The sequence below is a fragment of the Tinamus guttatus genome, unplaced genomic scaffold (assembly GCF_059628265.1).
Source record: "Tinamus guttatus ecotype Peru unplaced genomic scaffold, ASM5962826v1 Tinamus_guttatus_pri_ptg000247l, whole genome shotgun sequence".
NCBI classification, from domain to species: domain Eukaryota; kingdom Metazoa; phylum Chordata; class Aves; order Tinamiformes; family Tinamidae; genus Tinamus; species Tinamus guttatus.
The window spans coordinates 6266755-6293203 of NW_028288781.1; the positions used below are offsets into that span (position 1 = coordinate 6266755).

Here is a 26449-nt window from a genome sequence, read left to right on the forward strand (position 1 = left end):
GTTTTGCCCATTTATATTCAACCCCCCTCGACAAATATTACTGATTTTTACTTTCCACATCGCTGTCTGGGTAGATCCATATTACACTAGGCAAATGCCTGGCTTTAACACCCGCAATAACGCAGTTTTGTCCTTAAGGAGTACATTTTCTTCATTCAAACAATGCAATGGAAGACATTAAAAAAATTCACAAAAGACAGTGTGGGAACAGTAACTAAAGGTAATACAGAGAACTTTATTGTCAATTTAGATCTGTCCTGCATAAAAATTAAATTCTGTTGCCAAAAGAAAGCACTGGAAGTTCTTTCACAGTGGGCAACGCTCATTCAGAAGAGCCCCTTTCCTTGCTGGCATCTGAGAAGGAGGGTGTTGGACTAAGCAGTACCATGAAGCACATCTAGGGAGGGAGGCAATGGTGGGAAAACCTGTACTGCAGCTGTCGTTCCTGCACTCATTGCACCAGGCTGTACCCTTCCTCCCTAGCCTGCAAACCTGCACCTGCCAGAAGCACTGCATTCATTTAGTTACTCATGTGCTTACTGCTTTAGAAGACCCAACAGAAACACGCTAACAAAAATGACACAATGGTCTCAAAAGCAGTTCTCCAAAACAAACTCTGTTCTGGAGGAGGAGAGCTTCCTGAAGTGTTCCAGTCATAAAAGACTGCCAGAATTGTTTCTATTAGGATTGTATTAAGACTAAAAGCTGATGTGTTGGGGATAAGAAAGTATACTCTATATGGAATAGAAAAATTATAATAGTAAAAACAAAACTATTTGCTTCCACCAAGCATTTTTTCAAAGCGAAAACATTGCTTAATATGACTTGAAATCACTCATGCACTTGTGCTGGAGCTAGAAATTATACTGTATATCAAGAAGAGAGTTTCAACAACAGCCACCAAAAGTACTTGTGGTTGGAACATTTTAATTAGATTTGGATTTTTAAGGATCACAATCTTCTCTTTAACTAATTTTCTCGCAGAAATATGGGTTGGTTATATCCAAAATGCCCAATTTCTCAGCGGTTGTTTTCCAGAAACAGCTGGAAAATCGGAAAGTTGCCTTCTCTGATTAATGGCATAGCACTCAGAACAGAACAAACAACTGTGGAAAGGACATTGTTGCCAGAAAAGCATTCAATGAGCGATGAGCTCCTGTACCAGATCACACACCTACCCTGCAGCTTCCCTTGTCTCCTGACCCAGTCTGCTTTGCTGTGCTTAGTGATGACCAATTGCTAAGCTGATCATGGGATTCTCCAGTCCTCTAGGCAGGGAATTAAGTCTTTACTCTGTGAAGGACTAACGAACGACCGTGTACATAACCCATGTAAACTAACAGAAGCAAGAATAAATAGGAACTAACTACCCTGCAGCTTACCCTGTCCCCATCTTTTATTCATATTACATTTCATTAGCTAAAAAAAGAAATGTCTTTAGGCACTGTCATTCTCTCCCGCACCGGGCCATTGAGCAAATTCCTGCTCTCAGCACAGCCAGTAGATTTTTAGCTTTATCTTCCTTTGTTCATTTCAGAGTTTACACAGTACTCAGTGAAGCTCCTCTAAACAACTGCAAGAAACAAAGCAACAACTAAAAGTAACAGTAATGGAGCAAGGCAAAATAGTCCAATCTCATTTCCAGGATGTTAATTTTACAAAATTAAACAGAAACTGTTGTTAAAGTAAAAAAAAAAAACATAGCTTAAAATAACTTGTTAAAGAACAAAACAGCACACTAGCTTCATGCTCCAGCCTCTGTATATGCTAATAACAGGTACAGTACTACAAGCTCTGCAGTTTGCTTTCTCTCTTCAGTAAGACCTTAAAAACACAATGCAGAAGCACTACCACTGTCATCTGAAAAAAAAAAAAAGGCAGTTTGTTCTTTTCAGTTACTGTTTTGTATATTTTAGGAAAATAATCCTGTCAAAGTTACTGTAGTATCTGCTTAAAGACATGAGAGCATTTTTCCAAAAACTGATTTTTGGGAAAAGTTTAATGTTTTCAGTTTACCATTCACAACTAAATTTGCAAACATTAAATCTTACTTTTATAATAAGTACTGTGTACCTGTATCCTCTGAATCTCAGAGGTCACCTATGTAGTAGTTACACTCGCTCAAGTTGTTTTAGTGTCTAGGTAAAAGAACATTAAAGGAAAAAGAAATTGGGCAAAATAGTTGTGTTTTTGTTTAAAAGTCATGAAATCATGAAATCCATTAGAACTATAATTAGTCATTAAAAATTATGAGAATTTGCATACTTCTTGTGATTTTAAAAAGTATCAGTCTTCAGATAGTTTAAATATATTTTTATCTTTCAGGATTCTGACTATTTCCTCGGAATTTCTGCAGTTACTCTACAACCATTCAAACTTCCTTTCATCCATACTGGCCCGATTTCATGTTACACAAGTCAAGTCCAGCACGCGAAGTACTCTCAAGGCAGTTTGATCTAAACTCTCTCAGGCCTGAGAAGCCTGGGAGTGCCCACTAGACCCAGGTCAGATGGCAAATGTCTTGTAACAAGGCTGGCAAGCCAAGACACAACTGTGTGTAAGACTTTACTTGCCACATTTGGGTCCTGCTCCTATTTTCAGTCCTCCATATCAAGGGATCTGTGACCACATAGCCTCCACGGAAGAGGCAATATTCCTTTTTGCACCAACGAATCTTAACTCTCCTCCTGAAAGCACATAAACAGAAGCAGTTGGGATCAAATGCAAAAGCAGTTCATCCTTGTATACACCAAACACTTGCCCCAGGCTCAGCAGAGCCTGTGGTTTGCCAGAAATGGCCTAATCTTAGATAAAGCCCTTGTGTAAACACAGTCTAAATTCAACCTGTAGCCATATTACATTGAAGGTCGTACCTCTGCAAAGAGATAACTGCTGGCAAAATGTAATCTATCTCACAAATGACAAGATCAAAGCAAAGTGTGTAATCAATATGGCAAGCAACAGATCAAAATACAATAATAAGGAAAAAAACACCCCTGTGACAGCCCTTCCTAGGATTTTTTCTCCCCATGATATAGTCAGAATGCAACTGCAACATGCTTTGAAAGAGTATTCAATCAATCACTTAACTATTCAATCTGCCAAATTCAGATGCTATTCAAGGTAACTGATCACCAAGACTAGGATGCTCTACAGAGGACAAAGAATAACCTACCATAAAATGACAAAGTAACTAAGTAGCACACAAAAGGGACCAAAAAGGGAAACAAAAACAAAAACCCACAAACCACAATCTCTTCCCTCTTGAGCACATCGGCATAAGAGACCATGCAAACCAACACTATTTAGTGCCAAATTTTGTACTCTCCCACTCAAATACCAGAAATGAAGGAAAACATAGATACTAACCTGAGTTTAAACAGAAACCTACACAAATCCTCAGGGAAATAAACCAAAGCTCAAATATCAGCTTTAGCACTTGAAAGACCAGCACGGGATTGTTTCAGAAAGACCCTGTGCTATGTCCTCTCCAGAGCTGGCAGTTCACAACTCCCTCGGTCTGCCTCGTCAGGCCCAAAACTATCCCACTGACTTCACTTGCCAGCTCCTCCTCCAGCCACAAGTATTACTGTTTTTTCTGAGAGCATTGCAGACACCTTTGGAAAGAATTCTCTTCCGGCTCTCTTTTCCATCCACTAGATGAACTTCATGTGCTATTTATCATAGAAGTGTCTTTGGAAAGAATGAATAATAATACAAGGACTAAATTATACCCATGTCTGATTAATTTGGCCCATTTGGTCTCCTCACAGCTTTTAACAACCTCAGAGCTTACTTACTTTTTGCAGGGTGGAAAAACAAAGCCATCTGGCTGTTTTTAGAAGAACTGTTATTGTTTTATAGGGAAAAAGTAAAATCTTCCTGAAATGACCTTTGAAAGGAATGTCCAGCCATTAGACTATCTGCAATGTGAAACTGTGCATTTCCTGAAATTTTCCTTTCTAGACCTAACGTCTGTCATGGTTGTTTATGCCCCAGACATCTCTCCTGGCTGACGCGCAGATCACCCTTGTTCTTGGGTGGATTCTCTTCAAAGATGTGGTGAGACAGTGACGTCTTGCTTGTGAACACAGGACCCCCAAAGGAACGTGGGAGTTCTTTCAAGGCAGACACGGGTGAACCCTTTCTTCTGCAGAGAAGGGTGAACCCTTTCTTCCTTATGCCTGCAAAACCATCTCATTCCCAGCATTATTTTCCATTATAAATCAGCATTTTTGATTCCCACCTCATTCGCTTGTTTGCCTCTGTAATCTCTTTCATCCTTCGGACTAGCTCCCCATCTCTTTCAAGCCCATGTCTCTAGGAGCACCTCAGGGAGATGTCCACCTCTTGTGCCTCCTACTGCTGCGTGGCTGCCGGCTCCCACACACCCTCTCTTCCCGGACTATCCTCTGCCTCAGAGGATGCTTGAACATGCCAGAAGGCCCTGGTGAGCAGCCCTGACAATGAAAGCAGTTGTTCAGGGCATCAAAGCAGCCAGACCTTCCAAATTCCCCTCCCAGAATCCAGGAACACAGTGTTTTCATTAAAACAACCCCTCCTCTGTGTTCGAGAATGAGGAGTCTGGAACAGGGGCCAAGATGCTCCCTTTGCAGTAACCTCCAGCACTCTCTGCAAGGTGAACAGACATAAATCCCTGACAGTGCAGTGAAGAATTGGTGGTATTAATACCAAACACACAGAGCAACAGGCTCCAGACACACACAAGCTCCCTAATTGCCAACACTTAAGTCAAACTGATTTGCCATTAATTCCTCTGCTCTGTGGGATGTTTTTTTTTTCCTCCTTTAGAAACTGAACATGGAAAATTAATGTTGCAAAGAATATATTAAACACAGTGATTTATTGTGGCAAGAAAGCTGCCAAAAAAACATACTGCACAAAATTGCTCCAGCTCACTCTGCTTTAAAGAGGCAGAGCTCTGGCACTCATAGCATGTGCTGTTTACCAGAAGCCCCAGATAAACAAAACAACATGAGCATAGTCTAGTCTTAGTTTACACCAGCTCACATTCACATTTAAGCAGTACGATTACACTGTATTCTGAGTGACTGAACCCAAATTTCAGCACTGAAAACAAAAAAAAAAATTAATTTTGAACCATGAGGATCGTGAACCAAGTAGGATCCAGTGAACCTACTTTTCAGACACTAAAAACAGTGTCCCAAGCCTCTACTTCCAGTTCTACCACTCATTTGTTGTCCGACTTGGAGCAAATCCCTCTGTCTCCCTCTGCTCAAGAGTGCTTCATCTGCAGAATGAAGACAGCTGTGGTTTTTTTTTTCCCCTTGGAGATCAGCCTTCTGATCCAACCAAGCACATGAGCACTGGAGGGAATGAGGTCGCTCCTTCTGGAGAAGCAGCTCAGGCTTCACTCAGCTCAAAGCAATTGTGAAACTGCACCCTCAGGGCTTGGGTCTAGATCTTTGCAAAGATATTTTTTAATTACATCAATTTCTGATGACCTACTTGGAGTATACAAAAGCAGGATCTTTTTCTTTTCCACACCCTAAATGTACACTTAAGACTAATCTGCTGCACTCTAGTCTTAAAAATCCTAAGGGCTAAATATAAGCACTAAGAATGCAACAGTAAAACAAAGGTCATCCCCCAACGTCATTCCTTCTTCTAAATGTAACACTGCATCCTATTTAAGGCTTTCATGCTTGCTTTTTGTCACACATGCATTGCTTCTCCTTCCTGTGGAGGAAGGATGGATCAGCAAGACCTCAAACTTCAGATCCATAAAACAACCTGTAACATGGGATGGAAAAGGAAAATTTGAAATATTCCTTTAGACGGTACAGCTGCATTGACAAGGTAATGCAGACATTGTCAATGGATAACACTGGGTTTTTGATTGAGAGGAATAGAAAACTAAGTACCTGGATGCTTGAGGTATCTCAGAATGCAAGTTGCCTAGTGTTTGAATCAAAAAGATTGATTTTGACTGGTTCTTTTGTCACTCTCTCCTACATTTATAAATGCCAAATTGCAACACAGCAACCTGGGTTTTAATTTACCTAAAACAAATATCTGTTATGTGGTAGAGAAAGTTAGCTACAGAGTTATTTCTGATGAGGAAACAACACAAGCTGTTTAAAAAAAATGATAACAGCACTTTGTGGAAGGTTTTGGTCAGGAACCCCTAGCTCGCAGGCTGAGGAACTAGCACAGATCTGTGGGGTTAATAAAGGACTCCTACATTCCACCTTTGGAAAGGCAAAGCTGATCATACTGGCTACCATACAGAAAATCCTCATAAATTACTATACATACTATAAGCATTCAAGCAGAAGCTGATATAGAAATGCATAGACACAGGAACTAAGAGCATAGTGATTGAAAGGACATAAACTTTAGCCCTCTACAGTCACAAGCAATATTGTCATATTTTTTTCCTTTCTTTTTAGTTTTTTAATTAAGCTGATCATGTTCTGGATCTTAGCCTTGGGAGATTTGGGGAAGATGACTGGGCTTCTTTTGACTCTTCCTATTCCACATTTATGAGTAGAATCACACAGACTTCTGGACAAGGTTCCAACACAGTTTTTTAATCAATTAAATTGCTACCTCTCTGGCTTTTGCTTGAAAAGATCTACTCACATTGATTGATCTTAGCATATCTGCCTTTCTTAAGGCTCATTGTATTACGGTCAGCTCGCAACCTCATGTTCTACTTAACTATTTCATACTAATTCTAAGAAAGTCTTGTTATCATACCTCGAGTTCAAGTACCTTGACATGCAGCATCAATTTGTTTCACTTTATATCATGTTTTAGATTATATTTTCCCAGACTCACATCTGGGGCCAGAGTGGGATAAGAATCTCACCCAGCAATTTGCCTCCTCAGGCTTATGCTTCCATCTACAATGAGAGATGAACCCTGGAGCGCGGCTGTATCAATGAGCAGAGTACGTCATTGACCAAGGCAAACAGCTGTGCCTAGAAGGAGCAGCAAGGCACGCACAAACTCACACTGTCCTTTTAACGGTGTCTTCTCCTACTCATAGTTCAACCTGGAAAGCAGAGCTAACGTGACACAATAGCTAGTGAGATTGAGAAGGGGACAGAAGATGGATAGATACTGTCAGAAAACACATACACTACTGACAGGAATGAAAGGCTGTTGAATCAAAGGCCACTTTCCTCACTCTAAGATGTTCATTTTTTTTACATTCCCTGCGAGAACTCAGAATTTTTAATCCCAACAAATTATAGTAGCATTTTACTTCATTTTACTTTAAGAGCTAGTCCACCATTGAAATGCCAATTTTAAAATTTTACTTTGGTTTTGGTTCCAAATGAAAACTTAAAAAACACACAGCGAGCCAAAATATACTGGTGGGAACAACAAGCCAGAAGTGTGGAGATAACAAAACTATTTCAACATTAAAATGTACATCCTGAAAAAAAAAAAAAAAAAGATTTCCATTTGATAATGATTTAGATTTCTTTGACTTTACAATAATACAACCTGCTCTAATAAAAGTTGAAACACGTAAACTATAACCACACAATTTTAAGCAAAACATTAAGTATTTTTAAGTTGCAAAAGGACATATAGTTACTGGTGCTTTAAGTGGATATAGCAATTGGAAAAGGCAAAATTCCACTGCAACTTGAACACACAGCTGGACGCAGCTCCAGTGCTGCTGGGGATATGGGAGGGAAGAGACCAACATCCTCTCGCCCATCGCATCATGTGGGAGATAGAGATCATCAGATGTGCTATGAGAAGGCTACAACTCCCTCTGCTCTTCCGGCTGAGATCTATCCCAGTGTACTATAAAATGGTAACAACAGCAACAACAAAAAAATCAGACTGTAAAATAAAATTAAAGAGCCACATGTCACATCAGGAGGCTGGGCACCGCAGGAGCCCTTTGGAAAGGCTTTTCCCAAAAAGTGAGGGAAGCAGCTGGAGCTGGAGAACTCTAACTTTAACTCATTGAAGTCCCACTACCCACCACAGGATATGGAAGAAACACTATTCTTTCCTGGAAAAAGGAGTGGACAAGTTTAGAAATAACACACACACACAAAAAAAAAAAGGTGATGAAGAGACGAGAAAAAGAATTACCATTCAGAATTATAATGGTTCCTGTGGCCTTGCAAATCAATAGTTTTGGAGGTCTGTAGAAATTGCTGGTGGAAATTCTGAATCAACATAAAACGTTTGGGTCTTTGTTTTGTTTAACCCTCTTTTGTTTGCTTTTCCCAACATTGAGACTTCAGGGATGATAAGATCAGAGTTAATGAAATAAATAATCAGGTGTAGCTAATCCTGGCCAAATCAAGAATTATTTTCCCTGGTACAGGAGCAGATGCTCCAAAGTATGTAGAAGCAAAAGCCATGAGGGCTTCTTGTCTTAAATCCCTATTTATCAAATAACAGTTTGCTACACAGGCAAGCTTTCTGTTTTTTAAGTGCACACAATTACATTGTAGTAAAATCTGTTAACTCTTTGTAATAACAAATTAACTTTGACACAAAAGTATTTTGGGCACTTTCATACAGGTACCAAAACAGTAGTAGTAGAACGGCATTTTTATTTTTCTGCTTTATTTCCTAATTCATTCCATCAAAAGAAAAAAAAAAAAGGAGGGGAAGAATAAATAATACAGGAATACAGGTCTTACCCTGAAGAGCGGCAGTCTGGCTTATTTCTTTCAGAGCGATCTGCGAGAAAGGAGGCATAATATCAGCACAGAACTTAGATGTTCTTTAGCAAGACTAATACAGAAGCCATAAAGAATTGTCAAAACACATGACTAGCAAAAATAAAAGCTGATTCTGTTGTAAACCTCTGCTTGTCTGCTCAGGACAAAGTAAAATTACTGGAGGTTAAACATTTGTTAAAATTCCTCTTCTGAAAACACGGTGCATTTAATGTTTTATATTAATGCTTTGGAAGCTTCCCCTCCCTTTAGCTGAAATGAATAGGACTTTAGGGTAAAACTAAAGCAGAGGGAAAAGGAAAAAAGAAAAACCACAGATTACTCAGCGCAAAAAAATCATTCCATGAATCATGGCTGGCAGAGTTCCCCGACAGGATGGGAGAAAAATCAGCAGTTGGTCACAGCAACATCTGCAAATACACTGAATTCGGTGCAGCCCCACTGTTAACTCTTTGAGGCCTGGGTGTTTTAGGTAGAAAATCTTTTCCTGTTTTCAGAAGGAGTTTTATTTATTCAGTGAGTATTTCAAGTAGCTTATTTGCACTAATAGGACTGACCAGTAAAATCTGCAAGGTACAATCAAAGGAGCTCAGGTAAACTTTTTTTATTTCCCTGAATAATTCAATAGTTCCTAATGCCAAGCCTAGATATATTTTGTAAGCTTTTTTGGCTTTTGAAAGTTCTGACATGCAAAAGTATGAAACAGTTATCCCAGTTAAGTAAAAGAGGTAAGATTTATCATACGAGCAATATAAAATAACCATTATGTTGTTATCAGAATTGACACACTATTGGTTAATATAAAAAGGTCCAGTTTGTCTCTTACCAGTTTGTCTTTGTGTGCTTCTGAAACACATGTACACTAAAATTAAAGGGCTTTTACAATCATTTAGAATAAAAAGATCCATTGTGCAATTAGAAGGATGTTCTTACAGCTATAGAAAATCTCCACTAATCATACTAATTTCGCTTTTCATCCCCTCTGTGTGTCTTTTACAGAGGAAGTTGTTTTTCCTGTGTCAGTAAACAGTTTAATGAAAAACTTGGCTATACTGAAAAGTCTTCATAGGAAGACGTTTCATATTCACAGACTGTACTTTCAACCTTGTAGCTCTGAATTTGAACTTTAATTACTTCTCTTAAAAGCACACATTTGTTTGAATGGTTTGACTCATTTATAGGAGAAACACTTTCTTCTCTAGTCCTATGTGTTTGCATTTGATTACATTTTGATTGAGATGGTAAAGAATTACTGTATGTCAATAGCGCTCAAAGAAATATTTAATGCTCTTTCTGTCCACAGGTGCTCCTACAGAGCTGTTAGAGCCACACAATACATAATTTGCTACGTTTCTGACTTACAGCCATCTGTTTCATCATGCCCTGCACTCCCCTTTTAGCTAGAAGCAGCATATAGTAAACAAGCCCACATCAGCGTTACAACAGCAGTTGTGCAAACCCACATGGAAAGAGCTCCTCTCTCCATCCTTACCACTTGCTCACGTAAGCCCCTTACCTGTGAGCACTGAAAACCAGGCAGGACTTCCTATTAAATGTGATTGCCATCTGTTGCATATTATCAATGTTCCCCAGTCTTTTACGCAGCCATGATCTAACAGCTCTTGAACAAGACCTTCCCACTTCTAAAACGTTCGTGTGAATGTGCCAGTAAAAAGGAGGAAAAGGACTCGCAGAACATGTAAATGCTGCATCTCGCAGCTCTCCCCTGCAGCCCTATCCTGCTGCAGCCCCATCCTGCCACTAGAACCTGGGCAGCCAGGAAATCAACGCAATTCCCTGCTCCCTTTCATTTTCCGAGCTGCTGAAACAGGAAACATTACGGTTGTTTTTACACGTTTTATTTACTGCTAAATTTAGCGAAAGCACATCATTCCCACACACACTGATCTTATTAAAAAGAACAAAGGGAAATGGAATACTACTAGCAGGCAATTAGCATTTTTAAGCAGAAAATAACACTGCGCAAATTGAAGGTGATTATAGATTTCATCTTCTAAATTTGATTTATTATCAAGCATAATGAAAGACTCAGAAGATTTGAATTTTTAAGTTCAGAGCTTCAATTTTGACATTCTGGCTGCCGTTATGGCAATACATACAAGCATCAATTCAAGTAACATCACACACCACACAACCCCAGAATATACCACACTCCCCTAGAATATGGGTACACAGGAGAAACAGATAGATCTCAAAATACACATTGCATATATGTACACACACATACATAGTACGCACATGTACCTAAGTGTGTGCATGCATGCATGCGAATACCAAGCTGCGTTCCTGCATTTTGTAGGTAAATCCTTGACTTGAATAAGTTGAGTCACTAGATTGAGCCCCACAGCTCACTCTCTTTTACCCTATATATGTCACATCAAAAACTGATAGATCTTTATGCATTTTTTACTACAGAAATAAATGAGAAGGCAGTAGAGAGCCAAAGATCTGAAATTTAAACCTTCCAGTACAGATTTTCTTCCACTCTAAAATATATTTGTTTTAAGACCCTTCTAGCATGATGCTGCACAGCCTGCAGTTCTAAACTCTGGAAGCCAAACCCACAGATCAGATTAGAGCAAGCATTCAATGTGCACCGGACTACAATGCACAAGGAACGAAGCAGAACATGCGCAGACACAGAGCTTTACAAGCAAAATTTAGTCTCCTTGACAGATATTACCTTCCAGAAACAAGTTTCCACAGATAAGAAACTTGCACAATTTTCATTATCTTTATGTTGCTAAAGTAATACAATTACTGTGTAAGCACTTACAGCCACATAAACCAGAAAATCCAGAACTGTTAATACTCACATGATAGAAGACTGGTTCCTTTTGACTGTAAATTTATTTTGGTTAATAGAAATTTTTTAAAATCATCCTTACCCCAACCTGACAGTTATGTAAAAACCGTGTGTAGCCTGGGCTTTGTGCTAGCAGCACAGATCTATTCTCTGTTATGGACAAGTGGTGGTGGTGCAGCGCCGTCACACCTTCAATTTTGCTGCTGCAGGATTGCCAGCAAGTTCAGGCATATCTGAAGAGCAGAGACACAAACGACTAAGATGGTTCTTCCACAGCCAGAGAAAAGTTCTTTCTGCTGGTCCTCTATCCCAAAAGCCACACAGCCAGTTAGCGCTTTCTGCAGAACAAGTTCATACAAAGCTGCAGAAAACCATACTGGCACATCCAGAAGGTTGGTGCACACTGTATAATGTGCTGCTCTTTCAATAGTCGGGAAGTGACTGATAGCACACACATGCCTCCTATACCCTGATTACAATCACAGATACTGATATTTTAAAACTATGGACATAAATGAGTCCATGTTGGAATGTTGGAATTTATAGCACAAGAGTCTAAAGTCACAAACAGAACTACACTATCTTCTCACCCAATTTATGGTCCATTGCAAGAGAGAGGTCTAGCATCAAATTAAAAGTCTGTCCCTAGAGACACTGTTTGCAATCCCTCGGTCTGTTAGACTTGACCATCCTAGCACCCATAGTTCAGACTTAAAGAGATTTTCCCCACTTGATACGAGCATCTATTCTTTACAAAGTCTTTGCTGCCTTATACGAATATGACCAGCAACCATCATAGGATAACTATATTACACTTATTCAGCATGCTGTGGCCAGACATAGCCTAAAAAAGTTAAGAACCTGGCGTGTGGAGCAGGTAAGGTAGAAGAAGCTGAAAACTTCTGAATGAGGTCAAGATGACAGGCACCACATTTCAAATACTGCAGAATAATCACAAGAAACAACATAACATAGAGACGTGTTGTTCATACCACCACTGCTCTGTGAATCTAGTGGGGTGTTTTAATAAAATTGTGCTGCATATAGTTTATCAATAGCATGGACATATTCTTCCTTTTTTTCAGTGTTCAAAGGCTGTGTGGAAGATGGAAATGTCACAGTCCAGCTGCTTTCTGGAAGGTTCAAGTTTCTTTAACTGGCAATTTTATTACTCTTCAAGCATGGGAAATTTATCATCTTTGTTTGCTTTTAAAAATGACACAACAGTTTATCTTCTCAAGGAAAATATAAACATAACCATCAGGAGAAAAACAATTGACATAGTTATTTCAGTTGCTCCACAAACCCAGAATAGCTTAAGCTTTTGCCAGAAAGATCGGCAACAGAGCAGAAGACAACAGCATGTAAGTCATTCTCTCTCGCCTTTGGAAAATGTGCAGATAAAAGAAGAGAGGCAGCTCACACCAAGGAGAACCTTTGTTTTTCTCTGTTTATTTTCCAAGACTCTTCAAAGTATCTGGTTGCTAAGTGTGATTTCAACAGAAAAGTGTGCTCTCACTACAAAAAAATTTAAGTATAAACATCAAGCACTGCTGAAAAATGAACAGAAAGCTAGCAAGCGTTCTGCTGCTTCAGGCCTCCAAAGTGCCTCGGTAACATCCAAGGGAATCACATCAGAAGGCATGGGTGCAATGCTTACTTTTAATCCCATTCCTTAACTTCATGGGTCTTACAAAGTGAATTGGCTCAGAAGGACAAAGGGAGAAAGTACCATTTCCTACGTCAGGAAATGGTTCCTGTGTTTTTGTCTGGTGGGTCCTGAACAGAGCAGCCACGAGATGGGGCAGCGCAGGAAGATGCGCGGGAGCAGCCAGCGTGTCCCCTCACCACACATGACACCAGGTAGAGGCTTCTGTGCTCCTGCGGCCACCGCCACCTCTGCGTGCACCAGGCAGCAGCAGGCTCTCAAACAGGGCTGCCAACATGGAGATGCAAATGCTTTAATCCCCAAGGAACATTCTTTTGCAAGCTTTCAGGCCTCAACAAGGGCAGATATTAAGATTGATTGAGCAGGGTTACATGGCATTATGCTGGAACGTGATGGCTTCTATCACTATTTTAATAACATGCACCTTCACTGCTAGCCAGCTGATGACAGCTCCAAGTTGCAGCAGTCCCAGCCAGCCAATTGCAGTAGGTCAAAAGAGTCCCAAATTCCCTTTTGGGACTGCCAAGCTACGTGGGGTCCAATCTCAAAATAAACTCCATATTTGGGGGGAAAACGTTCTGCACCTGTGTAGGATTTTCAATGCTCGCTGTTTTTTATTTGCACTGAGATGAGCAGTAATTGCCACTGGTATTGCAGTCTTTTTCTCTTCCATTTTGTACAGGCAGAAAGAGGCCCAGAGCGATTCCTCCTCCTTTATAGCACTTATCTCAGGTAAGACATCCTAACAATGCAAATTAATTCCTTTGCACAGAATCTGCTATAAGCCTCAAGCAATTTGATTAGGAGCTGCTACACAGTAAAATCCATAAAACCAAGCACTTATCTCTGTATTTTAGTATAGTACTATAGACCAGAGTACAGCAAAGTCCCTTAGTGGTAGTTTAAAAGGCATAAGGCATGAGGAGAGATGGAGAGGCATGGAAGAAACTTTTCTCAGTATTTTCTCAATGTTTAGATTTCTCTTCACTCCAAAAGGCCACAAAAAAAGAACATTACACATGAAAAAGGATCACAGGCAAAGTGCTAAATCGTAAAAGTAGACAAATTTTACATCTGCTTTTAATTTTACATACACTGCTAGCTTCCAGAGCAGTAGACTGGGGGGGGAAATGACATCTCCCTTTCTCCTCAAATAAAATGACACTGGATCTAGACTATGCAAGCTCTCACTGCCCCTCCTAAAATCCACATTATAAGAACCTAAGCCGAGACCAGCCTCAATACCTGATGTTGCTCAAGGTATAGGAATGGCAAAGATCAAGTATATGCAGCACACGCACATATTACAACCCTTGCACCTTCTAAAGCTTAAGCAGAAAATGATAGACTCGGTCATTTCTAAAGCCAAACAAATGAGCAAATTCTAAAGATGTAAGTCAGCACATACTTAAATAAGACTTACCCCAGCTGATCAATGCAATATAGCAATGATGTACTTGAACTAGGCACACAGTACTGCAGCAGACGTGTGGATTCACACCCCACCAGCACCATGGATGTTGCAAAGAGAAACCTTACTACTTAAGTTAGATACTTTCAGAGCAGAAAGCACCAGCTGATTCCACACTTTCGGATAAGCAGAAGCTTTATGACCACAAAACACCTTTCTTGCTAGGTACTTCAGAAATTTTAGCTCTATGTGTTTGAAAATCGTTTCTCTGAGGTCCCTAGCACTGACAGTAAAAGGAAATTACCTTTTCAGAGTACGGTACAGCACTGCCATTTTCTTCCCCAAAAGACATTTAGCACACTTGTAGAGACTGCCAACTCCTTAAATGAGGCAACGTATATAAGAGTCTTACGCTGGTCTGTCTGTTACAGATTGACAATAAATATAATACAGTTAGACTAATGTGAGTAAATTAATGGGTCTTTTCCCTTATCTTATGGTGCCTCAGCACCTTATAAACACTCCTGCACAGAATTCAAAACCTAAAAGTATTATGTTATTTCTTTCTTCAGTGAAATCGCTCAAAAAGTTCTCATCTCCTTGTGACCCGCCACATGCCCCCGACTAGTTACTGGTCAGAACACGCTCCTTGCCAAACTTTATACCTGGAGACCTAAAGTATACACACAGAAATATTGCTGCCTGAGTAACTAAGTCAAACATGATAAAAGGCTTCTAAGAATCATATAAAAAGAACTATTTTAAGTTTTCTACAGGATGAGTGGGTTATTTTTGATATTTTTTCTGCTGAATGACAGTTTCCTAAACTTGTGCATCCCTGTTCCCATACAGCGATAATTCCAGGCTGTGACAGTGGCTAAATATCGCTTCCACCATTTAAGCAATTTCCCTCAGCCTACACAACAAAAAGCATGAGCTGTATAAATAGCCTTTGTTACCTGCCTATCCAATAGTCATTTACAGTTTTTATGAAATGACACCTTTATTACTTTCAAAGATGAAATCTCCACTTGTGAAATGCTGATACTACATGAACAAGACCTATTTTTGGACATCAAACATTTTACAAATTTGACCTCCCCCCACAAAGCCAACAATCCCACTACCTCTGATTTTAGGGCAATTAAATGTTTCCTGAACCTGTTCACCCAAAATAATACGGTCTTGTTGCTGAGCTGGAAAACCGCAACAACGAACGTCTCTCCAGTGTGATTTGATATCTTCTGTACTTAGAAGCTGCAACTTGGCAGTTATGACTCATTAAAGCATTCAAGACATGGAATTGCAACAAAGTGCTGAGCAGCAGTATCAGCTGCAGAGATTCACACTTCTATGGCACAGGAAATTAATCCAGCTTTAAAAACGAACAAACAAAAAATCTTTTAGATTATTTCATATTGTGGATCCATCAACAGCAGAGAGGAGACTGTTTCCAAAGCTTCATAAATTCGAATACAATTTAGATATTACGGTGAGTGTAAGTGCATAGGCCACTATTTTGATTTGTAGAAGAGGGGAATGAAATGAGACAGAGAAAAAAATCCATATTAAAAGACTGCAATATACTCCACCAAAAAGACTCTCTTTCTAGACTCTCTCTAAAAGTACAAGAGACATAGCATGCGATTAATAACATTTATTTCTCTTCAGCTACCAATAAAATAGAAAATAGTTTGCTGCTAGAACATTTGTGGTCTCCTGTTCACATTTATGAGATAGAATCCTCTCGCTGTCTACCCCGTACAAATAAATACACCTAACCAGAGAAATCTCAAGGATTTTGTATCAAGAACTGATATTCCACAAAAATGTATCTGAAGTTAGTCTATTAACAAAAGATGTTACCTCACTAGCAACTCTCTTGACAGCCACACAGAACTAAGGCTTCGTGAGTTTGTATTTTTCATTCATATCACCGCATGGATTGGATGGCCCTTGAGGCCCATCCCGACCACAAGCCATGGTGCTCTTCTCATGCTGTGCCAAGCTGCACTCCATTCATGACGATCTTATCTCATGCAGAAGGTGCATCTGTACAGTACATATGTCTGATCACTCCGTGGTCACGTCTTGTGCATCAGCAGTCCATGGGAAAATGAGGATGTGCAGGCCCATCTGACCAGTACAAAATAAGGATCTTATGACAATATGAAATAGAAAGTTGAAAAAGGAACTGAGTCCACACAGAGGGAGAATGTCACAAGTCCTGGCTAACCTCTACAAACAACAAAGTGCAGAGGATTACCAAGGGAATTTTCAGAGTCCTCAGTGACCATGAAAGGACAAAAACATGGAGTTGCTGGAAGCCAAGCACCATGAACTTTTGGAACACACAGATGTCTTCTCAATTTCCAAAAGAAAAGAAATCGAGTGTTATTTCATAAAGAGGGAAGACAGCACGAAAAAAGAGAGAGATGAGCATCAAGGAAATAGCAAGGCAAGAAATACGAACACAGCCCTCAAGATGGCCGAGAAGCAGACAACTCTCCCAGAGCACAAGGCCTTTAAACCATCTCACAAGAACATGCATACCCAGCAAAAATAAACACTGCACACACCACACTGCTTGGTGTATTGTTTGTTTAAAAATCAGAAACACTGAATTCCACACAAGTTACAAACCATATACACACATAAATCATAATTAAAATACTGTGCTTCTTTGTATGCAAAATTAAAGCAGTATGTCATAATTCTAAGAAATGCTTCACTGTTAGCCTCTCATATCACACACTTGTACCTTTCAGTCTTCACATGCAGCCCCTTACTTCAGGTAAGAGCTGAATGCATTTGTGTTTGCGCTCCTGAGAAATTACAGCATTTCACTAAGTCTTCTTACTTGTTTTTCAAAATGTTAAGTAGTTGCGCTTCTTCCTCCTTCCATTCTCTCTAAAAAATATACAATAGAGAAAGCATTCTATTTTAAAAGCAATTTCTTAGCAGCCTTCAGCCTTGACATGAGGTTAATGCACCTAGTTTGCAGCCTTCTATGTGCAAAATACACTCTCACTCTGCTGCTACTTAAGGTGGCAAAGCAGCACATCTTCTCCACTGTCCTGTGAAAGGCTTCAAAAACCACAGGGTGGTTGTAGATGAACAAGCAAAAGGAAGGCAAAGTCCTAAACATCCAGAAAGCCTGAGAACAATGGACGCTTACTGCCGAACAGCGCAGAGCTCCTGCATAGTCTGGTAATGCTGCTGGAGTTCACTCCATTTCTTCCACACCTTAGAGAACTACCACTCTCTTCCCATGGGCACTCAGATCTCTCCTTTCCCTCATCCCACTTTTGTGCACAGACTAAAAACAACAACAAAACAAAAACCCTATAGATCTCATCAGCGGCATCCAGTCTCTGTAACAACACTAAAAAGCATTTCTACGCTACTGCAAAGCCAATTCAATTAAATAATATTTGATAATTGATCCACCAATGTCAAACTAATGGACAGGACCTAGAGAAAGGAAGAATGCCCAGCGTGACAGCAGCAGCGACAAGGCATTTCCTGGAGCAAGCCTTGTCCTTGGCGTGGAAAAATACATCCTGTCATCATTAAGCTGCACCCATGACCACTGGATGAACAAAGTCTGCAGCACAACCCATGTCATCACTCAGTGATACATGTCCTGCCGTGCTAGGGACACTTGCAAGCTGCCTTGAGCTGCAGCAGGCAGCTATTTTTTTAGACATACTTGCAAAGATTGGTTTATGAATCATGAAGAAGTTTACAGTACTTGCCAACAGATTCAACTACAGCACCTCATGATGCCATTTTCAAAGTAGTAGCTAAAAGGACAGAGATTTTTCCAAAGCTTTTTCTTTGATTCCAAGCCCTCGATTTCTGCTAGTTTCCTAGACTCATAGTGCTCACAATCCAAAAGACTGGCACAATAAAGGAGCCATTTATGGTAAGAATGAGATCAAAACACTAAGCATGTTTCCAGGTGTTTATGTCTGGTCGTCCCAACAGTGTGGGGCAACAGCACTTGAATAACAAATAATATTACAGCACAGGGATCACTTAAAAAATCTCAGAAATTGATTTAACACAATGTGCACAACCTGTAAAAATTTTTAAGTTTAGATTTGCAATATAGAGTGCTCATGTTCTAATGCAAGAGAAAGTAAATGATAAATATGAAAATGCCTTAAGAAAACAATTTATACTAAGTTTAGCTTATCTCCCACAAATAGACGTATTACAGCTGAAGAAAAACAAAAACAAAACAAAAAAACACCAGCTGTAAAAAAGGGCTTCTTCTATGCAGACAATTTTCTTTTTAGGAGGACTCATGAGAAACTTATTTTAAAGTAAAACTACAACCCATTTCATTTTTACAACGAAATATGTACTTGAAAAATTATCTAGAGTTTTGAAACAGTATAAATCACCACGCTCAAAACTATATTAAACAAGAAAATATATGTAAGAAATTTATCACCGCAATTTAAGAACTAACAAACACCTAATAAAAATAACAGCCAACAAGTAACAGTAGTGATTGGTTTTATACAATGTGTAATTAACTGCGCCCCTTACTACCGCACTACAATCGAAGATCAAAAGTATAGGTGGATTCAAAAAGAAATGAAATTCATGAAAGTTAAATCCACTATTTAACTATTATTTAACATGACTCTCCTGATGCAGCCTCCAAGAAGACTCTTAAGTTGCTAACTGTAGAAGAGAAGGGACTTTTCTTGACATAAAATCTTAAGAGAGAGATTTTCTGTCAAATCCCAGGAGGCCAATGTACGGAACAGGCTACTGGGCTAAATGAACCTTTTGCCTGATCCAGTATGACTTTCCTAAGGACTTGAAAATTAAAAACACTTCTGACAAGAAGTTTATTCTTTCTTTATATATGAACCAATACCAGCGCTCTGAAAGCCTGTGGGGATACACCCTCTTAGTAATCCTTCTTACAGGAGTGTCTATGTTAATCATTCGAGATCTTCGGCATGTTCTGATCTGATCACATTTTTCCAAAAGCCTAAACAAGCTGATTGAGCAGGTGACTCATAAACGAAACAAATGCAACATCCCTCTAAAAAGCTTGGAATAATAAAAGCTTGGAAAGAATATCAACCATTACATCTTCGGCATTCAGCTTCTACTATGACAGCATGACATTTTCATAAATTCAGGATCAAAACACAAACTTTTCTTTCATCCTGCCTTTCAACTCAAAAGGTTAAGGCCCCCTGGGCTTGGCCCCAAACCCAGCTATATACACAGAGAGAATGCAGGTACAGATTCATTTTGCACCATATGCAAGACACCATAAACCAATTAAATTCATTTTTAAAGTGCCTCTTTTAAAAATACTTTACATTTTGAAAAAAAAAGTAACCAAATTCTCAAGTCAGAACCTCAAACTAGTGTTTTTCTAATGAGATATCCCACCCATACAAAACACCACCCACCACCACTGCTGCACACCACTACCTGAAGCAGTTAGTAACACAGTGTGACACTGGATGGTCAATTTCAAAAATACCAATATTGACAAAGATGTCAGTATTAGATGACCTTCAGAGACTCCATGCTCTAGGCAGTAAAAATGGAAACAGAGCAAAAAAATTAAACAATGCTATATGTAAATATAGATATTAGACATCAAATGAAGTTCCCTGCGTTGCTTTATGTGGATACCACTTATTACTCTACCACTTAAATGGCTCTAAGTGTTACCAAAATACAAATTCTTTTCAGATTGCACATCTTGCATTGGATACTTTTTAAAACAGCACACTTAGAACGACATTAATTTTTAATGGAGAGAGGGTTAACTCTGTTTCTCTGTTATTTCCTTTATATCAAAGCCATACTGTCAAAAGTAAATATTAACAAATATATATGTAAATATTATTTATCCTCAAACAACCAGCAATATGGTAGAAACCTCCTGTGACAAAGGTAAGACTCATTCTGCCCCTTGCTATCCACTGCCTTGCTTTATGTAACAATCCTTGTTTCATTACTTGTTACCATCACAGGAAACTATTGCTCGCCAAAAAGAGTTAACAGCAGAGTCTTTGGACAGTCTTAACTGTATGGGATACCCTCTCTGGCTACAGTTTCAGTGCCCCTTTCGTAACGATTTATTTTTATGCCTTGCTTTGGCTAAAACCTAAGTGAAGAAGGTCCGTTTCATCACACCTTAAGCCTTTTCTGCTCTTCTGTCTCTTTGCAGCTTCCTGGGCCAGGGAATCAGCCTGTTGAATATCAACAGTTATGTAGTTATCTCCTTTAGAGCAACATTAACTTTCAGAATAGTGGTTTCTTTGGAAGACACAACACTGTTGTTCAGTCTACACTCATATCCAAATAACTGCAAGGAATTTTTTCTTCCAACTGATAATGCACTTGAATTTCAAGATATGTTGATGAATATTCAAGTACAGATTATGTTATTTAACTTGTACAAAAGCTCTAATTAGTATCTCAAATTTACTTCAACAACCTAGAATCAAAGGCTACTAAAGCGAGTAGAAATATTTGCAATAATTTGGATGCACTGTGGAAAAGTCCTAACTAGGTTATCTTATTAATACTTACATGTTATAAGATATTAGTATCAGTTAAGCATTATTATGGAAGAATTAATATTTCCCCCTGTTTCCCTCTGATTCTGAGCCAGTAAATGGCTATCCTTGCCATGGACAAGTGGAACACTCTGCAGCTGGACACTGAAACATGCAGGCACACAGAAGGCTAAGTCACCAGCTGAACAGTGCTGACTCCTGTTCTGTGAGAAGGAAATGTTCAGCTTCTTCAGTATAATATTTAGTTAAGATTTCGCGAACATGTATACTAAAAATAGACCAAACTTCTTCCTAATCTCTTTTTCTCTCTGCTCTGAAGGCATGTGCACCCCTTGGGAAGGGCTAATGTCAAGCTGTTTATGTTATGTTCATGCTGGGATCCAGTGAGCCCTAACAGAGGTTACCAATTAATAGTGCCAGGCTTAAGAATTTCAGGAAGAATCTGAAAACATTTTACTCATTTTTTTTTTCCCTAAGAGTGAGCACATATTTTGCAAGGACATGGGAACAGCTGCCGAGCATTCTTTTATCAAATTCTTGTCTCAAAAAGGTCGACAGTGCCTGCAAATTACTGTTCGCTGCATTTCATCAGACACGCTACACAAATGTACCTCTGTAATTTCTCAGCAAGTCGAGTAGTGAAATATTCAACCTTCATTTGTTATATTGGACACAGCTTATTGTTCTCAGCTTCCAAAACAAGTCAGCACAAGTTTGATGTGGGAGTGTAAAGAATTGATCCAGCTCTGAACTAGATGTCGCTCTGACACAAAAACAAAACATCCAACCAATAAACCAACCAAAATCAGAAGATGCATCAAGCTAATGATTTCAACCCTAATCTAAAATTGCCCATTAGAGCTGAAAAAGGGGACAGAAACATCACCTTTGAAACACTACCAAGAAAGAAAGAAAGAAAGAAAAAAAAAAAAGCAGAGAAGTTTTAGTCAGTGTAGCAAAAGTCATGTGTAAAATTTACAGCTGCTATGTGGGAACAAACCACAGACAGGCATTTGTGGTAAGTAAGAAAGCAATACTAAATTAAGTCACAGACTTTCCTTGTATTACTGACCATCTGTATTTTTAACTACCCAATCAAGTACAAATCACAATAGCTCTTCATTATGAAGTCAAATAAATTTCATTATTGCCCTCTCTATTTGGCTCCTCTTTCTTTCCTTTTTTTTTTTTTTTTTTTTTTTTTAATGGCAGGGAACATCTGCCACATCAATAACTGGCCATTCTTCCTCTAGAAATACTAACCAGAATTCAAAGGGAAAAGATAGAGACACTAAATATGCTTAAAAAAATAGCATTTGCAAGTAACATCAGAATACTGAGATGATTACACAGTCCTAATGCAGCAATTGTTTTTTGTCTGAAAAGATATGTACAGCCACATAATTAACCAAGACAATTCATAATTAAGATTTACCATACTCAGTACAAACTTTCCTGCAAGTGCCCTTATTTTCTCACACAAGAAAAAGCCAAAATGGTCAGGCACAACAGATTCAGGTCCAAAATTAGGCTGCATATAGCCCCTGAGTCCAATAAGAAAAAGAGTTTTACTTGATGTTTTTTTTTGCTTTTATTAGCCACATGACTGACTTAAATAATAAGTAAAGGATTTTCAAAAATACTAGACAAAAATGCAATAACTATCCAGTGTTCCTAATTTCTTCCTAGAATAATACTGCATATGATAGAATAAGGAACGGCGGCAGGGTGAAGAAATTCATCATATAATTTTACTTATTTATATTGCTGTAAAATAACCTAAAGGTTTTCTGCAAGACTGGCTTCCTTTCCTACAGCAAGTGATTAGATGATGAAGTTTAACAAGCCCATGTAATTATTTTTCTTCTTCTCAATTTCTAAAGAATACAGCACAGTCTTCCTCCCTATCACAGTGTTCCAAGCTTCCTTGCACTTTCTCTCCTCCTGATCATTCAAACTACTAAATCCTGATAGGACAATAAGATCTGTAGAAACAGACCCCCTCCCCCCCACCCCCGTGGCTTTTGTCTCAAGGTTATTAGATAAAGATGACCATACCAACCCAGAGATGCAGAATGTGTCTAAACAGTAGTTCAACTACAAGCTTTAACAGGGATTGTTCAAAGTTTAAGTTTTTGTAGAAATACCACTGCAAACTGATTTGGTCCTTCAAGAAGTCAACAACTTTCACAGAGAGAAGACAACAATACATCAGTATTTCAGCAGTGCATACGCCACTCTTATTTTATGCCAACCTGGGACACGACACCAGCCTAATATAAAGTCTGGGTTTTCCAGGCCCAGTAGAGCAAAGAGGAAAGGAAGAAGGTTCCCCTGTCTTCTTTTGTGACAATGTGCTGAACTTCCTATATTCTAATAATAAATAATAATAAAAAGAACAGAGGACTGGCCTCTCTAACAGATTACTGTTATGGAGAAGGAAAATCCTTCTCCCATCTCACCTGCTCGTGTCTCCAACCTCCCTGCTTTACAACAGCTCTTGCACTTAGTTACAGTCTCGGCAAACCTTTTCAGCTCATTAGACCAGCTTAAAAAACTAATCCATCAAAAAAGACACAAGCAGATTTATAACAGCTCAGGCGACAGTTTCATTTCTGGCTGGCACGGTCCCTTACCTCCCTCTGACTGCATGTTCTTACCCTTTTCCTCGCGCCAGCTTCAAGGTTTATCAGATCCTGTAGCAAACCACTCGTACAAACCGAATCAGCCGAATCTCCTCCATCAAGGTGAACAAGAGGAGCTTTCTCCTCAGTTGGTGCACCCAAACGGGCTGGCACAGGCTCTAACATGCACTGAGGCCAATGCACGGGTTGCAAAAGAGATCTGCCACCAGGCACCTCAGCCCAGGCTGCCAGCACACCACAGCTTCGGTGACTTGGCTCTCCAACAGGTCAGACCAGCAGCACGAGGGCTGACATGAGAGAGAGCCTGGGCTCGCTCCTCCAGTGCTGGAAAACTCTTAAATTAGTTTAGCCTACCTTGTCCTAAGTACCTGGAGAAGTACACCTGGGACTAGCTTCAAGGGAAAATATAACTTCTTTGTCTGCCGATCTTCTGTGCTCTCATCCTCCAGTAAAATGCTGTTAGTTTTAAGAATCGTTTGTACCTACGTGCCTGATCATTTAGTAAGTCGAACCCGTTGGAAGCAATTCTGAACTTTTACCTTTTGCTTTGCGTACAATCCTTGCACGGGCAGGACAAAGGTGAGCAGCTCGGCATTTCCTCCCTTTTGCACTTTGCCATGTTATGCTGAGCTCTTACGTATGCATCAGAAACCTAATTTTACAAATTAGGTTGTGTGTAAAGCACATTCACAACTGCTTTAACAGAATGAAACGCTTACGCTTAAATTGACAGAGAGCCAAGCTTCAACTACAAGATTTTTTTTAAACCGTATAAAGGTATCCAATAGGTTTATCTGGCACTTATTTACATTACCTATCCATTATCACAACTGCATACTGCATGCAAAAAAAACGCATTTATGGACTTGTACACAAAAGTACAAGAGAACTGTCAAGAAAGGGAAGGACAACAAACATCCACCTCAAGGGTTATTCTTCAACAATGCCTTCAAGAACATTGTGCTGGGAATCTTTTTGCCTCTGCTTTCTATAATGTTCCGTATGGACGTAAATAAGGTGCAACAGCTAAAGTAGACTGGTAATCACTTACATATGCTTTACCCTACTAAAGTAATTAGTGCAGGGCACATTTTGGAGGCACATTGTCATGTTAAAAATAAAAAAAGAAAGAAAAATCAGGCCCAGGCTACTGATTTGTAGCATTCTATGCTACTACTTGTAGCATTAACTTGCAGGATCAAGAAGGCTAAGATTGCATAAATATATTGCTGCAAGACCAAAGATAGGTTTCTACTAATAAAAAAATGCAAAGGAAGAAACTTAAAAAAAAATCTTAATAAACAGCAGCTCAAACATGTAGCTGCAAACATGTGGAAAATGTACGAGAACTAATACTCCGCCTTTGCACTATGCTCTAGCCCAGGCAAGATACCTCCTGCATGCCAAGCCACAATGGTTTCAGTGGCTTCTGCAAGTCTTGCACCTGCCCAGAACAGCCCTGGTGTAGCCTGGAAATCATAGGGTCTGAATGCAGCAAGTTTTTCTTGGTAGCCAGATCCCTCAAATTGCCCCATTTTGTCATTTGTAAATGAACGCTCAATTTCCTGTTGCTCAAACTGAGACAAAACAGTGCTAAGATTGTTTTGTAATTACTTAAAACAAAAATATGTGGAATATATTTTTAAATATGCATGCAGCACAGCTGGCATTTTCCCTGGAAAAAGGCTTTAGGAGGCCAAGTATTTCTGGAGGGATTCTCCACTGACAGCAGAGGAACATACTGCATTCCCCACCATAGTGCCTATAGGAAAACCCATACAAGCTATGTGGATGGCTGCCCATTATTGGTGACAACAGAATCACAGGAAACACCAACAACTGTTGGCCCAGGGTGTGTTGGATTTCACCATAGGAAACCAAAGCTTCGGGTGTCCTCCAAGCCCATGGCTGTATGGATGTGTTTGCACCTAGGCTGCTGTCCCCATGGCCGCACGGATGTGTCTGCACCCAGGCTGCTGTCTCCATGCCTTGCACACTCCAATTCTTGCCTTCTACCTGGGGAGCTCCGCCGCCCTCACCTACGGGACGCTGTTTGGCGCGAGCAGCTCTGTAACGAGACGCCCCGGCGCGTTCGGGCGCGGGGCCGGGCTGGCGGGGCGAACCCCGGCCCGTGCTGCGGGCAGTCGCCTTCGGGCCGCGCGGCGCGGGCCGAGCCCTGCCGCTCTCGCGGGAGGGCCCGGGCACCCCCGCAGCGCCGCTTACGCCGCCGCACCCGGACGGGGACCCGCCGCCTCCCCCCGGCCTGTGGGCGCCCCCGCGCCGCCCGCGCGGCCCTCACCTGCCGCCGCGCTCAGGGGGCCCCTGCGCTGCCTCCTGCCCCGCTCCCGCGGCTCCTCCTCGTCCTCCTCCCGCCGCCAGGCCTCGGCCATGGGCGAGAGGCGGCGGCGGCAGCGGCGGAGGACGCGACGGGACGGGACGAGACGTGTGGGGAGGCGGGCGAGGGGCGCCCTTCAGGTGGCGCCCGCCGCCATGTCGCAACGCGGCCCCTCGGCGCCGCGCACGGGGGTCGCCGCCACTGCTGCCGCCGAGGCTGAGGGGCGCAGGATGCAGCACCGGCCTTCCCGGCCCCTTCCCTGTCCCTGTCCCTGTCCCTGTCCCCTGC

At 40.4% G+C, this 26449-nt stretch overlaps 1 protein-coding gene across 1 annotated transcript in view; it reads right to left on the reverse strand.

The window, feature by feature from the left end:
- Positions 1-26228, reverse strand: part of SH3D19 (SH3 domain containing 19) — a 72081-nt gene extending 45853 nt beyond the window's left edge. Inside the window, exons 1-2 of the mRNA XM_088526591.1 lie at positions 26126-26228; positions 8667-8706 (exon numbers count right to left, since the gene is read on the reverse strand). Coding sequence (XP_088382717.1) covers positions 8667-8706; positions 26126-26216 — 131 coding nt within the window. The 5' untranslated portion in view covers positions 26217-26228. The remainder of the gene's footprint in view (positions 1-8666; positions 8707-26125) is intronic.
- Positions 26229-26449: the final 221 nt, after the last annotated feature.